The sequence below is a fragment of the Rattus norvegicus genome, chromosome 4 (genome assembly GCF_036323735.1).
Source record: "Rattus norvegicus strain BN/NHsdMcwi chromosome 4, GRCr8, whole genome shotgun sequence".
NCBI classification, from domain to species: Eukaryota; Metazoa; Chordata; class Mammalia; order Rodentia; family Muridae; genus Rattus; species Rattus norvegicus.
In genome coordinates, this window is record NC_086022.1 from 26,152,029 (window position 1) to 26,168,571 (window position 16,543).

The 16,543-nt window shown below is 40.8% G+C and overlaps 1 protein-coding gene across 4 annotated transcripts in view; it reads right to left on the reverse strand.

Annotated features, from left to right (window-relative positions):
* The window catches only part of Abcb4 (ATP binding cassette subfamily B member 4), a 57,546-nt gene extending 45,134 nt beyond the window's left edge, over positions 1–12,412 (reverse strand). The window contains exons 1-5 of one of the 4 annotated variants that reach the window (XM_008762697.4): positions 12,094–12,298; positions 11,831–11,907; positions 9,495–9,549; positions 6,340–6,490; positions 423–480 (exon numbers count right to left, since the gene is read on the reverse strand). In XM_008762697.4, coding sequence (XP_008760919.1) covers positions 423–480; positions 6,340–6,490; positions 9,495–9,549; positions 11,831–11,901 — 335 coding nt within the window. In that variant the 5' untranslated portion in view covers positions 11,902–11,907; positions 12,094–12,298. 4 annotated transcript variants of the gene reach the window in all.
* Positions 12,413–16,543: the final 4,131 nt, after the last annotated feature.

The following is a 16,543-nucleotide window of genomic DNA, read 5'->3' on the forward strand; positions in this document are numbered from 1 at the left end:
TACTTTAGTGTACAGAAAGCCCCATTTAGTCAGTAAGCACCATTAAAATGCAACCAGACATAATTATTGTGCTGCAGGCTTTTGAGGTTTCTGTCAGGAAGACTGGAAGGGCTGTGGATGCCATCGATGTGCTGAAATCAAAGTGACAAAATGGGAACGAAGATGGTAAATAACTGTTTTATTAACTTTATTAAAGCGATAATCACTATGGTTACTTATAAGAATACCTGTTGTGAGGAGTCATATACAAGTGAGAGGTCATAAGAAAAGCAACTTATGAAACTGGGGGCTGGGGCACAATAAGAGGAGGTGGGGAAAGAAATTGGGTGTGTTATATAGTTTCACAACTCTGTAGTACCAGATCGCTTTTTCAAAATGGAATGTTAAAAGTAGCGCACAATATATACACAAACACAAATTACCTAGTCATTTCTTCTTCCAGAATTCTTCCTGGATTTAGCATTGACAATGAAAAATTCACTAAATAAAAACAAAAAAAAGTCATTTCAAAAAAGAGGGACTATTAACAGGAATTGCTGGGTTTAAAAAAAAATCTGTTAAGAATGTAACTATGTGAACAATATGTAGAAGATGCTGCAGTTAAGTTTCTCAAAGAAAACTTTTTTTTTTTTACCCCTAAGGGTACTTTTTAGTTCACTGAAACATAGTTGCAAGTGTGTAGGTCCAGCTGGGGGGAGACGGGTCCAGTTCTACCCCATCTACAAACTCCTGGTTCTGTGGCAAAGCAGCCTCCTAAGGCATCATGGAATGTGTGACTGAAGGCGGAGACCCAGAGGTGTACACCGAAGGCAGAGGTCAGAGTGGAGACAATTATCAAGTTTGGTGGACACTGCTGTTTTCTTAGTGATTCAAAAAACTTGCTTTTGTAACTTTTTACTTGTATCCCCCTTTTTTTTTTCCTGCTTCCCAACAACATAAGTAAGGGAAAGGCCAGATTACTTCCATTACAAAGAAGAAAATCCCAACTGAGTGACTCAGAAATAAGCCACAGGATCTCAAGGGCTAACTAGTCAAGCCCTACAGTGCATCTTGTTTATTAACATACTAGGTATGTGTGTGTTCGGCAGCATTAACTGAAAAGAACCATACTAATTATTGTGAGCTAATGGGATAAAAAACAAAACAAAACAAAACAAAAAACAAACCTGCCATTAGTTGTTTAAATGACAACTACTATGCATTGAGTGTTTGTTAAATGCCAGGCTCTGTTCTGAACACTCCACATCCTTTAGCTTTCATAACAACAACGTGAGATAACACTATCTCAAAAAGTTTCACTTTATGGAAAAGAAAAGGGAAGCAGAGAGAAACAGACACGTCTAAAGCCACACAGCCACAAAGTTACACAGTGTGCCCTTTGCTCTCAGATGACTCTGCTTCATCGATCTGTGTGGCGATGACTTATTTCCACTTAAAAAAAAAAACACACACACACACACAATGAAGGGAAAAAGTAAGCATCATCTATTTACAGCACTTGTGAAATATATTACTGAATAAAATATCCCTGAAGCATTGTTGAGCAAGGAGAAGGCAGGCACTTCCCATTCTCTGCCGTCCCAGGAGAGGAAGTGTTCTTTATCCTTTCATCCCGGGCGAATGGCCCAGGGGTCATGTTTTCTTGCTGCCATGTAGCTGTGTGCCCTTCTTATCTTTCTCCAAAGGAAGATAAAAAGTTGAAATTTATTTCAACCGTGTCAGGGTCAGTTGCCAGGAGTGCAGCCGGAGTGCAGTGCCCGTTACTGTGGTTTTTCCCCTACCGATGTAAAAGGCTTCGCTTAGCTGTCAACTCTTTGAGGGATCCCTTCATTTTATTTCTCTTCTGGTCCGTTCTGTGGGCCCTCCCCCTTCCTAGCAATTAAACATGGAGAATCAGACTATGTCTGGATTGAGGGTCAGTTAAGTTGTCCTGGAACTTCGGAATTTGTAAAAATCACTGGGTATTTCTCTCCCTGAATTTAGAAATTAAGTGAAATCTTAAGGTTTTATCTATTCACACCCCTACCTTTTAAATCTCTCCACAAGGATAACACAACTTAATGAGCACCCCGCCCTCCATCTCCCCATCCCTGCACACCCCTGAAAATGTGAATCTATGAACATTTCAGATCCTACCTAGTCCTTTCCAAGAGTCCCAGGCCAAGAAGGGCAGTATAATTCTGGGTGAGAACCTCTCCTCCGTGTCTCCAGGAGATCCAGTGCCCCAGGTGCCTGGACACAGTCAGACAAACGTGTACAGGGGGCTCCCGGAAGAGTCAGGGGATTGGAAGTTTGCAAAGAGCCTGGACCCAACCTCCTCAGATGCCATTTAAAATGTGTGCCTTATAAAGAGTTCCAGTTGATTACGTGGTTTAGTCTTTAAAAGTTATTGGGAACTCTGGATATGAAATACTTTCCAGATCTTACCCAGACCTAGTCACACCAGTCCATCTCACTGATTTAGAATGTTCCAGCTGATTCTACTGTGATGGGATGGAGATTGCTAACCCAATGTCTTCCATACCATGAAAATGAGGAATGCTTTAAAGCTGCATTTTCATTTTAGGGAGATCCTGTAAAATTGACCTCTGCTGGATGGCGAAGGAAAATGATAGACTGGTTGAGTCACTTCCATGCTCTTGACTGCTCCCCCCACATCCACTGAACATTTATTGCATCCTAGAGGCCTTCCATAAGTAACCAATACGATTCCATCAGTCCATCCACAATCATCTTTCAAACGCTATTTTAAAATAGTAGCACCACACTGGTTTAGCAATTTGGCCATGGCCACCCAACTATTGAGAGCAGGATCTGATTAATAAGGAGGCATTAAGGAATAGAGAAAGTATCTAGATCATCACATTAGACTCTCAAAGTGAATTGACACCCACTTTTCTGGAGTCTGCCTAGGAATTCCTGTATCACACAGAAATGTCCAGCATCAAAACAAATGGTGTCTGTTCAGGCAGTTTGGGTGCTGTGCAGCTAGTTAATGTAACTCAGAGCTCAAGTTCATTTTGTCTTCTCTGCATGAAGCAACACAAGAACGTCGAAACTGCGGCAATCCCCCCACGGAATTTGCTAGATCATTATAGTCAGACAGAGTTGTCCTGAGCAATAATCAACTCTTTGATACTCTGCAGATGAGCTGTTTTCTATGACTCTGTTCTTAAGGTTTTGGATGCTTGTCCATAGTTTGTGCACAACCAGAGCATTGTGAGAGCGCAATCCTGTCATGAAGTAGCTTCACTCCACTGACAAGGATGGGCTGTGTTCACAGTAAGTCATTGTTAGAGCCTCTTGTAATTTAAACCTTTCCCCCTCTAACATTCCATCTCACTTGGCTTCCATGAAGACTAGACGCCCAAGAATCCACCCATTCTAAATAACATGCTCAAAAACAAAGCAAAACAAAACACTATTTGATAAGCTGCAACTTCTTCTGAGTACACAACCCCAATGAGCTCTAGCTCTATGCTATTATCTCTAAACATAGCAATGAACACTCTAAAATTGGAGTGAGTTCATTGATGACATCATTTTTCTCCAAAGAGAATGTGGTATGAGACTATTACTTCCACAAACTACATAAGAATGAATTACTCATGAGAAATTCACGGGGCTTCCCGTAGCAAATTCTCCATGACAGGCAATATGGCCTGTGACCATGTGGTTTCAGAGAGCCAAGGGTCAAAACCCAAGCATTTATAATAGAGGGTACTGTGACAGAGTTGTTAACTCTTGAGTCTACCTCCCCAGTAATCTCTTGCTTGGGCAGTTTCCCTAGAGAGACCTTGAATCTGGCCCTTAGCACAAAGTACCTGCCTGCCTCATTCAACTTCAAAGCCATGCAATTGCATCATTAGTTACAAGTAAAAAAACAAGCAAACTGCTCCAAAGAAGCAAGTTATTGAATTATTCTAGAAAAACAAAACAAAACAACAACAGCAAAACCTCATAACTGAAAAGAACAAGGCTATGATACTTGGTCCAAAGGCAAATTCATTCATGATAAATACATTTAATTGTTTTAAGCTGATTTTTTAAAATGTAATTGTAATAAAAATGCATGTAGAATGAGTGTACCATCTTGACGGTTTTAAATATACAGTTTAATACCAGTAAATATTCTTGCATTTTTATCCAACAATCTTCTGAACTAAAACCCTATGCCCATTACACAGTAGCTTCTCATATTCCTCTCCAAGTCCCTTGTAAGTGCCATTCTTCTTTCTGTCTCTATGAATTTAACTGCCTAGGTAATCCACATAAGTGGATGATTCTTACAGAATCCATCATTTATCCTCCTCTTTAACTTAGCATAATGTCCTCAAAGTACATCCATCCTGTATCCTGTATCAAAAATTTCCCCTTAAAAAGACTAAGTAATAGTTCATTGTATTTTTCACTATATTAATCTGATTTTTTTCTTTTTTTTTGGAGTTGGGGACCGAACCCAGGGCCTTGCGCTCGCTAGGCAAGCGCTCTACCGCTGAGCTAAATCCCCAACCCTAATCTGATTTTTTTAAACCCTAAAAGAAGTCAGTTTTTAGTTGGTGTCTTCTACCATGGGCACCATAAACATGCATGTGTAATTAATATGCAACAAGTGAAAAATCCACACGTAATTGTAACAGATCAAACCTTCTATGAACTAAAAGGAAGACAACACAAAACGTCTACCTTTTACACATCTTTAAATACTTTTATTATCTCCTTTATTTATGTATCTGTTTGTTTGCTGGTTCGTTTAAGACAGGTCTCTCTGTATAACCCTGACTGTACTGGAATCCATTAAGTAGACTAGACTGACCTCAGACTCACAGAGATCCACCTGCCTCTGCCTCTTAAGTACTGGGGCTGAAGTCATGCTCCCACTATGCTAGGCTCAACATTTTTTTAAATAAAGAGTTATTTTTATTTAATGTGTTTAGGTGTTTTGCCTGCTTGTGTATGTTTATCCATCACAAACATGCAGTGGCCCTGGAGGCCTCTGGCAAGCTACCATGTGTGTCCCGAGGTTTGAACCCAGGTCCTGTAGAAGAGCCAATGCTCTTCGCTGCTAAGGCATCTTCCCAGCCCTACTAACCACCTGGTCCTATTTCAATCTATGCAGCCTGTTAACTTGTCCTATTGCCCTATGGTTACCTTGTCCTATCTCAACTTAACATTACAGCATTTCTGTTAAGGTTTTTGGTCACTGGCAAAGCATTAGCAATTCAAATCCATCTGAAACAGGTTTTTTTTCCTCATAGAAAAGTGTAATTATTTATCCTGGAAAAAAATATGCACAGCCCTGATTATAGCTGAGAGGGTAGAAAGACTGGGGATGGAAGTCTGTCTTAACGAGAGCAGCATACTATGAACACTCTCACCGGATTTTTGAGAGGAATTATGTTAATCAGCATTAATGTAAACATATCTTCTGAATTTATCAGGCAATCATATTTTCTTTAAATAATTGCGTTTATGCCTTTTAATGGCAACTAAGTATGTAGTTTGTAGTTTCCAACCAGTGATCTATGAAAACACATGTAGAATGATATGTAAGTGATGGAGTGTATGTTACTCAGTTACATTTGTAATGAAAACTTCCTTTCTTCTTCTTTTTTTATTCTATTGACGATGTACTGATACAGCTTCATTTTGGTTTTATTTTTACAAACTAGATCCTTATTGAAGAACAAAGCCTTCGGGCTTGGGATAAACCATGGGAGTATTTCTAGATTAAATTTAATTACTATGAAGACAAGCATGACCATCTGCTCCTTACCACAATGGTGCTGGTGTGACCCTTTTTGAGGTGACATGGACCCTCATGACTCCATTCCTTTAGATCACTACTGAGGTCATTGCTATTCAGCAAAGTGTCAATTCTAGTTTCTCTGGTCGGTTCAAAAAAACTCAAGCATAGGAAGTAGGTATTTCAAAGAGGAGAGTGGGCAAGAGAGAAAAAGATAAAACCCAGACAGAAGCTTATAAAAGTTATCACATCCAAGAAGTACTGTGTGCTATCTGAAGTGTTTCAAAATATTTGTTTCTGTGATCACAGAGGATAGACACTACATCAAGACACTATAATCCCACTTTGTTTAGCTGCAAAGCCACTTCCTTATTGTTTTAAAAGTCAAACATCACAATTCACTTTTTGAGATTCAAACGAGCATTTAAAAAATGCTATAAAAAATTTCACAATTCCCTTGCAGTATTTAGGGTCACCTAGATGTCTAAATCAATAAACAAACAGATGACGTAAATTAAAACTAGTTTCTAATACCTTTCACCCAGTTAGACAAAAGTAATGCATTTTTTAAAAAGAGGTAAAAAAACAATTACCTGGCAAGGAAAAGTTCCCAGCATTATCTACAAACTTATCTGTCATTTCTCCAAAGACTATCATCATAAGGGGAAGACCTGATCCGTGAGCTATGGCCATGGCGGTGCCCAGGAGCATAAACAATTTATCCTGCCAATCAGAGTATCGGAACTGAAAAGAGAAAAATAAGGTTCCATTTAATAATTCATGCTTTGGGGATTTTTGTTTCAAGTTAGTTCTAGTATCAGAGTTATCATCTTAGAGAGTATATGAATTGCAATTCACATAATTGTAAGCGTAATTTTATGATTTTATGCATATAAAAAGAGATCCATCTAATTCTACTTAATTAGCACTTAGCACGGGTGAATTATTATAATGTAATCAAGGTAATAAAGATTTGGATCTCTTTAGAAATACGATTTAATCTCCCAGAGGTTGTGTTGTGTGTAATGAGTTAAGGTGGTCTGGGGACCAACGTTAAGTTCGAATGCACAAAACATATCCTTCAGAACAGTGCATGTGCGGAACACTACTTCAGCAGAATTAGAAACAGGAATGAACGGACCTTCTCAGTTTGAGGCCAGGTCCCTTTGAAAGGGTGAAACTAGTCTTTAAAAGCAGCTCAGTAAGGAAGAGCTCAGAAAAAGAACTTTATGAAGTATCTGTCTTTGGACTTTATGGAAGTCTTGATCATTGAGAATCTTGAAAGATGAGAGAGAATCAACTGGAAGAGATGTAGAGGAAGTCTGGATTTTAGGCTTGCAAAAGAAGATGGCTTAGGACTACACAGAGCATGGCAGAAGTCCTGAGGATTACGTTATAGGTAAGTAGAAACTATAAAGACCTTTAGGTTTAGTGCATAGCAATTATCACAGCAAAGTACACACTCCTACTTACTAAGCAAATACCACTTCAGAAGACAGTAATTCACTGTCCTTTTAATCTCCCATTTACTCCTTTCGCTCAATATTTTTGATGGTCTCCTCTGTAGATTTCTCTTTGTTCTTTCTCCTCTGCCTTCTAGACTACAGATCTGCTGTTACATTTCCCTTTTCAGCTTCCTCTCCATCTCCTGCATTTCCCCCTCCTTAAAACTGTACCCTCTGTTCCCTTCCCCCTACATCTCCCGTTTGGAGACAAATGGTGGTTATTTGAAGAGTATGCAGTGAGTCAGGATGGTGAAGTGGGTGGGTCTTTGACCGACTCACACTGTCCAGGGAGGCTGAGTTTGGGAGCACTGGGTATGTGTGCAAACTGTTCTCCAAGGGCTTCAGAGTTCATCTGGGGCAGCGAGGGCAGATTCCACTCAAGCACACAGGGCAAAGCAAGAAGAGGGAAAGAAAGGAAAGGTGAGAACCAGGAAGAGCTCACAGAAAATCAGAGGCAGTGACAACCAGGAAGGCCTAATGGAAAGGGATGTTAGGGGCTACAAGGGACCCGTGCCCTCAAGGTCTGCTGTTGGTGGCTTCTAAGTGAAGGAAGTTAGGAGATTTGGGTCTTTCAACATCCTTTCAGAGCACCCAGTGAGATTTTCCTATGGTTTTCCTTTTCAGTGGACATTATATGCACGGAAGAAGGTTTTAATGCACTCCATGTCGGTTGAATTAAACTTAAATATCTAAGGTCAAATTTAAAGTTAGGAGACAGTAGATTCATTTTTAGTGACCCTTTTCAACAAAACAAGACACCTCTAATCCTATTAGCAGCTTTGTTCTGAGGTTTTTCCACACAGACATCTACTCAGGAGAAAGAGAGTGATTAAATTTAAAGTCAGTTTCAACTAAAATTATTAAATACAAATTATTCTACTTTTCATCATGTGTTTTTTCCATTTTTCTATAGGAAACAGGTTCTAAACTGACATTAAAATCACATGCTATTTCACAATGTATTATCCACAGCACTAAATAACATTATTTTTCTAGGCTGGTGAGGTGGCTCAGTAGGGAAAAGCAAGTCCCTCGAGACTTGCTTGATGACCTGAGTTTTATGTCTGGAACCAAAAGGTTTGAAAGAAGAGAACAGATTCCCAAAAATCGTCACTTGCCTTCAATACATGTCGTGCCCCACTAGACACACAGCATGTTGGGACCTTGGTCCACTGTCTATTGTAAGTCAATACAGCATAAGCATAAACATACACAATAAAAATTGAACAAAATTTTACTCTCACGGAAACTTTTTAAGCAAAGACAAAGAGTAGAGGAAAGGGTGTGAACAGGAGCTTGGACCGACAAGAGGACTGTGTTGTGTGAAAATGTTCGGTGCCCTTTCATACATTTGCTTTCTAACTTGGTGGCTTCAATTGACACACACTTAATTCTTTCTTTCCTGTTTTTTTTCTTTTTTTCTTTTTTTTCTGTCAAAGACTGTTTGAAACACATCACATTTTTTCAAAGCGGGTGAACACTTTCCTGGCCTGCCTTCCCTGAGACACATAACAAATGAAAACAGATTTGATTTCTTCGGGAAAAGAAATAAAAACCATGTTGTCTTTACTTCTACCCTTGGAAAACACTGGGAATGGCCTGAAACAGAATCAGAAACCAGGATCATGTCAAGGTTCACTGATTTCCTAATAATTGTGAGTGTGGGCATTTTTTTGTTTTAAATGTTGTTTTCAACATTAAACGTTTTTGCTGGACAGGGGTTGGGGGTGGGGTTACTGACAGGGTTTTATGAATCAAGATATTTACCTGAAGCCAGTGGGTTTCCATGGTATTTCTGAAATGCTTCTTTTTTTAAGAAGAAATATTTATTTTATGTATGTGAGAATACTGTAGCTGTCTTCAGACACAGTAGAAGAGGACATCAGATCTCACTACAGATGATTGTGAGACACCATTTGGTTACTGGGAATTGAACTCAGGACCTCTGGAAGAGCAGTCAGTGCTCTTAACCACTGAGCCATATCTCCAGCCTCAAAATACTTCATCTTTGCTTTATCTCCCAATGTCATAGTGAGCTCAAAGCCAGCTAACTCCACCCTTTTCATCACCTGTCTTGTTACTTAAAGCCATTGTTTACGACTACCTAAACCGTAGGCACAGGTAAGGCAGAAGCAATCCAGTGCTGCATTAGACAGACAGACTTAAAGCATCGAGCTATTGACTCGAGTCCCCAGATTTGAATGAAAGGCAGGATTATTCCCGCATAGTATTTCACAACTTACCAGTGTCAACGGGCCAATTAAATTCACTTTCTTCTTTTTTTCTCTGCTCTGGTTGCTGTAAGATATAATCGTTCAGATTTAAAGCTGTTATGAACAACCAGTTGGACACGAGCCTTAGTAGCTATGATTTTTGAATCGTAACATTCTTAAATAGAAAAAGACTAGCATTGTCAAAATGATCTGGCTTCACAAATGCGCCTAGGCAGTCAAGTACAAAGGTAACTGTCCAAGGTACTACAAGGACGTATGGATACGCAAAGAAAGGGTCACCGACAGCCTTACGGAGTTAGTCCACAGAGTGAGAAGATGCACATGGGACTCTTTACCAAATCACTTATGTTTTTCTGCGTTCAAGAAATATCTAAGATCCAGTTACTTCTCCTCATTTTTCTTGCTACATTCCCATTAGAAAAACCCCCCACTTCATTTCCGTTTATATCTGCTTTAGTGTCCTGGAAACTGTAGCCAATATAATCACTTAGGAACGCAGGCTACTTCTCTTCTCAGGCAATAACAATGGCTCTACTTCTTCTTAGAGGGAAATTGAAACCTTTATATTGGCTGCAGAGTCTGCATGCTCTGCGGGTACCTTCATGACAGCATCCCCCCACTCCCAGCTCAGATAGGCAGACCTGTTTTCTCTGCTACTTTGTGAATACAACAAATACAGTCCCCAACTCAGGATACTTTAGCTCTAAGTTATTGCTGCCAGAAGATGTTCCCCAAATACCCATGGCTCTCTCTGTCCATTTCGTTCTACCCCTTTCTCAGTAATTCACTTCAAAATAAGACCTACCCTAACCGCCCTCCTTTAAATGGATAGATACTTCTGCTGTGTTCTCCTGAGTTTCTCCAATCTTCATTAATTTACTTCACACTTGTTACCTTTCAACAGATGGATATTTGCCACTGAATATGTAAAAGAGAACATGCCACAGGCTATGCCTCATGTTTAGAATAGGCATATTCTGCCTCCTCGATTTGTTCTGCCTAACGGAAGTGGGCTTAGCTTTCCTTGAACATACCATACTTGGTATTATATTATTATATAAAAATTAGCCTCATAGTTTGCTTTGTAATCTTACAATATCAAGTTAGTCTTAACTCTTCTTATTTCGGTTTTGAGATGTTTCCTTCTTTCTCTGTGAGCGTTTCCTGAGAACTTCCTTGGCCTTGAGTGTTGCTACACCTTTTCCAGGGACTGCTCCTGATACTAGTAAGTACGCTCAGCCAGTATAATACATAAATAGCCTTCTTCCTGAAAATGCCATCTATTAATAGATTCACAGTCATCCCCAGTCTAAATTGCCAGATGACAAAACCACATTTTTCTATTAGAAGTGACACCATCCACAAGTTTTTTCTAACTCTATACGGATAGACCTAAATTTTCTGTGAATAAATACCATGGTTCTAAGAATGAACAGGGTGATGCCACTGTCCAAACAAATTAGCCGAAGCGATGCTTCAGTTTAAGATTCAGATAGGCATATTTTTCAGTTGGCTAATCAGGCCCCTTGCAGCTTGAGAACCAACTACAGAAGCTGATAAATTCTGTCCCTCTAGATGACAACTCCATGACACATGTCAGTTTGTTCCGGGTGGCCTAGCATGAACTCAGAGACTCTAATAGCCTCATAAACTATTTGAAGCTGAGGGTGAAAATGATTCACTATCCCCACAACGAAAGAGGAAACAACACACACTTGACTGGGCCCTTCTGCCTGACAAAAAGCTGGTGTGGGTGATTCACTGTGTCTGGGGAAGAAGCAGAGCCAGGGAGGAAGAAAGACCCAGTGGCAGAGGAAGCGTAGAGGTTTCCCCCTCTGGGAACTTGGACACAAAACTGATTTCGAAGCAGAAGTTAGTGAAGGATGAGGTTGCTCTCCATGTCACCCCCTAGAAAGGAGAAAGGGGGAAAACAGTCTACAGATGGGAGGAGGGGTAAGACTGGGGCAAAGAAGAGAAATATGGGGGGAAGAAGTCTTGCTGCTTCCTAGTTCAAAAACACAACCATCAATAGCAGGTGTCTGAATTTCTACTAACTCGAGTAGCCAGATGATGGCTAAAAAGAGTGATCTGCAAATGTTTACTTTATGAAAAATACAGTGAATGTTACACAACGTCAATATTCCTCAAATCACCCGTGTCCCAGGGAGGTTGTGCTTTTGAAAAACAGCCTCTTCTCTCTGAACCCATTTCCAAAGGAGCCTGGGAGACATTCCTCAAGAACTTAAGACTTCATCCCAAAGGCCGGAGGCATCAACCGATTTTCTCAACTTCTTTCCAGGACTCTGCTATAACGGAAAAGCCAGTGGCTCTGTGGTCCTGTATACCTGATGCTGCCTAGTTCAAAGTCGCCGTCCAGGCGCCGCGCTGTTCCGTTTCTTGCTGCCTCAAGATCCATCTCAGCCTGGGGAGAAACCACAGTCTCAGGTCCAAGTGCACCTAGCTCAGCTCCACCGAGGTGGGGACTTCCAGGCTCTGGGAACCTCCGGCCCAAGGCGCAGAGCCTGGGGCAAGGGTGGCAGCCGCTCCCCAGCAGGTCCCACTGCAGTTGCCCTCCGGCCACCCAGTCTCTCGCCGCGTCCTCCCTCACCTGAACTTCACGCGCGTGTTGGCCACAGCTGGTGGCGTGCAGACCTGGACTTTGCTCGCTGCGGCTCGTCCCCGCCTCCCACACGCGTCTAGCGCCAGCGACGCCTCCCGCTGCGGCGGGGGCAAGGGCCCGGGCCCGCAGGAGAGCTCCCGCAAGCCCCGCTGGCTCTGCAGGCCCCAGCGCCACCAGCACGTCGCCCTCGCCGCCAGGGGCGCGCGTCTCCGCTGCCGCCCACCCGGGCAAGCTGCCAGCAGCCTGCAGCGCAGCACCAGCTGCAGCAGATAAGCCCGCCAATGCCTCGCCAGGCAGGCCACGGGCCCCTAAAAGTGACTGTCACACCTCCCCCCACCTTGAATTTTCTTTTAGAACACACTAGGGAGGCAGTTTTCACTAGTTCAACAATCATGAGTTCTGAGAGCCCAGTAGTTAAATAGTTAAGGTCGCTACTTCTGCATCCTCAGTTTGAGTCTGTGGCATCAAACTGCAACTAACTCTACAGATGCTGGAAATTAAGCAGGTCAGACCCAGAATCATCAGTACAAACTCCTTGGAGATGAGGAATACCGCTGGTGTCCGCCACAGGGGAGGGCGACAGAGACACAGAATTTGAGGTCTGAAAAGAATTTTCCTATTAAAAGCACATACTTAAAAAATTATTATTCATTTTACATCCTGATCGCTGCCCCCTCTCCTGGTCTCCTCACACAGTCCCTTCCCCAGTCCTCCTTATCCTGGCTTGTTAAGTCTCTGCGGGGCTAGGTACATCCTCTCCTACCGAGACCAGATCCCTGTTACGAACATAGTGGAAGGAGAGAATGGACTCTCAAATTGTTCTCTGATTTTCGTACATGTATCATGGCTCATGGATACCCATATACATAAAAACATGTGCAGAAAATAAATAAAATGAGAAAAAAGCACATACTTTTGGTTTTTGTTTTCACAAAATGAAGAAATTGGGGCTCAGAGTAGCTAAGTAACATCCCCACCTACTTAATGCTGCATATTTAAGGCTGGCACCCAGGCAAAGCTGCTCTGGTTCCCTGCTCTAATCTCAGAGTTCCCTCTATGCCAAATTATCTTTCTCCTAGGGCCTATGTGAATATGGCTTCCTAGTGAATTCTCATTGATTTCTTCACTCTACCCAAAATGAAGGCTCTAAAACAGATAATAAAGCTTCAAGCAAGTGAGTTTTGTACTCAATAGCTTCACAGATCAATGTGTGGCTGCAGACACCTCTTATTTCTCTGGGCTTCAGTTTCTTAAGAGTCTGTCTCCCTTATTAGGTTACTGTGAAAGTACCCAGTGTTGCTTTTAAAATATAGCATCTGTTTAATACATGGCTTGTTTTTCTCCTAGTCCAGTAGCTGGATTTGCAGCTGAGCCTTGTTCTCTGTGTGGCATTAACACAAGAGCTGTCTAACTGATTTCCAGACAACCTTAAGGGATACAGAATAGAAGGGTTGTCACACAGACCCTGACGGAAGCTCTGGGCTGCCATTTACTGGTGGTCTGACTTTGGATGGGTTATTTAAGTCTTAATTCAGTCTCAACATTCAATGAAATAGGGGTAAGATTGGATATGATGTGTGTAAAGTGTCCTCCACATTCAATACATGACAACTACTGTCCTGGCTAAAAGCTTAGAAGAGATAAAGGAGAGAGTAGAGGAAGAGCTTGCAGCTACCCCCAGCTGAGTGTGCTGGGCATCTCCATCTGGCTCTTCACATGTGGAGAGTTGCTTGCAATTATGAGATGGACATGAACGTACTTACATATTTGGGCTCAACTTCCAGTCTACACCAACCATAAAACGTTTTCTTGATGGAGTAGAAGGCCTTTCCTTCACCAGCCTACCAGGTGCTCAGATCATTATTGTATGATACCCCGAGGCTAAAGCAATTAGAATTGCTAAGTTCAAGAGGGGGGTTTTGGGTAACTGGGGGGTGGCACTACAAAAGTCAGCGGGATCTAAGGAATGCTATATGCCTGTCAATCTCTAATATAAGACAGCCTGAGGGAGTGAAAACAAGACTCATAAAGGAATGAGAGGGTTCTGAAATAAACATAAGTGAACAAAATCCTGGAAGTAATGAAGTGGGTTGCTTTTTCTGACTGTCCGATTCAATTCATAAGGTTGTCCTTGTAAGAAGTACTCTGTTCTCTGCATGAGCAAAAAAGTTAGAGGTAGGTACATAGTGTCTACAGGGAAGGGGAAGCCACATCTCCATATCTATGTTTATATATTTGCCCCAAATGAAAAACTGTACCATCTAAAATCCCAGTAGCCCTATTATATTTTAAATATAATTTAAAATTATTTTAAATATACCTTGAAGAGTCCTTTGGGTCTCCACTCAGAAACTAGGCCATAAACCATTTTCTATCCATCCTAAGTGTAAGGTACTTTTCTTCTGCAGTTGATCTGCCTGTCTGAGTTGCTCTGGGAGGCTAGGTAAAGAATCCTTTTGTTCTATCTTTGCAGGAGTCTCTCAGCTCCAAGTTAAAGTCTCAGCAAGAAAAGGGATGGAGGCCTGTCTCTGCTGTCAGCACTTGTACAATTTTCAGAGTGTGTGATTGCATGGTAAAAAGCTCACTCCGAGTTTGCATATAAATTCAGGTCATAAATTGAATAAGAGGTTTATAACAAAGAATGTCTACATGGATATCCCCTAGGAGTAAGTGACTAAACATTCATCATTTTTTTTACTAGCTTACAGATTCATGGAGAGTTAAAAAACCATAACTAAGTTGCCCTTGAAGTTTTGTATAGATAAACTCAGTCAATATTTCATCTCCTGTCCTTACACCTGTAGTGTATGTCTTTAGCTCTTTCCATATGACCTTCAGTTAATGGTTTTTATAACTCCTTCGAATGTGCTCTAGGTTTTAGATGTCTGTTGTTATCTCAGAAGCAATTAAGCAGCTCTGTTATAAAAGGGGCTCCAATATCTTGGTCTACATCACCATTCTGAAATGATGGTGACCCAAGTATTCTGGTTGTTTCTGCAAATAAATGCTCTTTGATTTTACCTGTGTCTGGGGACTTCCTTTAGCGATTTTTGGACCTTTACAACTTACTTATATTTAGAGGAATTTGAGAAACATCTAAAACACTGCAGACTAATAAGACATTTTGCAAAAAACATCTAGGCAATGATAATATTTCTTCATGCTTACATATACTAGTGTGATAGTTGTATGGATGTATGAGAAGATAAACCATCTTAAAGAAATAGGTCAACATATTTGCTGGTGAGAATGTGAACTAGTACCACCACTTTGCAAATCTGTCTAGAGGTTTCTTCAATGATTAGAACTAGAACTTTATATGAGCCAGCTATACCGGTTCTGAGTGTACAGACTTTATATTTTGGTACAGAAACACTTACACAGTCATATTCATTGCTTCTCTATTTATAATAGCTGCTAAGTGGAATCAAGCTAGATGTCTGTTTTAGTTGGGTTACTATTGCTGTGACAAAATACCTCAACTAAAAGAAAACTTGTTTATTTCATCTCATAGCTTGTAAACCATCATTCAAAGAATCTGAGGTAAGAACTGAAGGAGAGACCATTGAGGAGTACTGACTTTCTTCTCATGGCTTGTTCAGTCTTCTTTCTTAAACACCCCCAGGACTACCAGCCCAAGGTGACACCACCCTTAATGCATTGGGCACTTTCACATCAATCAGTAATCAAGAAAATATACTACCTATTTGCCTACTGACAAATCTTAGTTAGGCATTTTCTCAAATGACAGTCTTTCTTTCCAAATGATTCTAGCTTGTGGTCAAGTTGAAAAAAAAACCCAAAATAATGTCCATCAATAGATGAATAGATAAGAAAAATACTGTACATGTGCACAACGTAATATTACACATCTGTAAAGAAAAATGAAATTTGCAAGTAAAGAGAACTAGAAAAAAAATCAGACTAAGCTAACTAAAACCCAGAAAGACAAATACCACATGTTCTTGCTCACACATAGATCCTAGCTTCAGATCTTTGGTTTTGTGGTTGGAGTGTAAGTATAAGCAAGTATAGAACAGAGCTTTTAGAGTTATGCTACGGGAGGTAGAATACTGGGAGCCAAATGACTTAAACATGGTGCGTTTGGGGAAAATCTGGGAATAAAGCAGGGGAGGGGAGCTACTTCAAAGGAAGGGAATATGATAAGCCATATAGACGCCATATAGTGAACAGTTAGCCAAAATCAGCAGTCTGTGGAAAAGTCTTATAGAAACCCATTAGTCAGTAATTTCAAAATACAGTTTCTAAAAAGAGTTCAAGCAGCATCACCCTGCATAAATTGAGAATGTTTCTCTCAGAACATGGGTTATTAGATGAAAATCACAGGGTAAGTCAAAGGATATCTCCCTATGAGTTACTTACTGGTCAGGGAGGCCCCTGAGGTATCTAAAAACTTATAAACTATTGTTCTTGATTG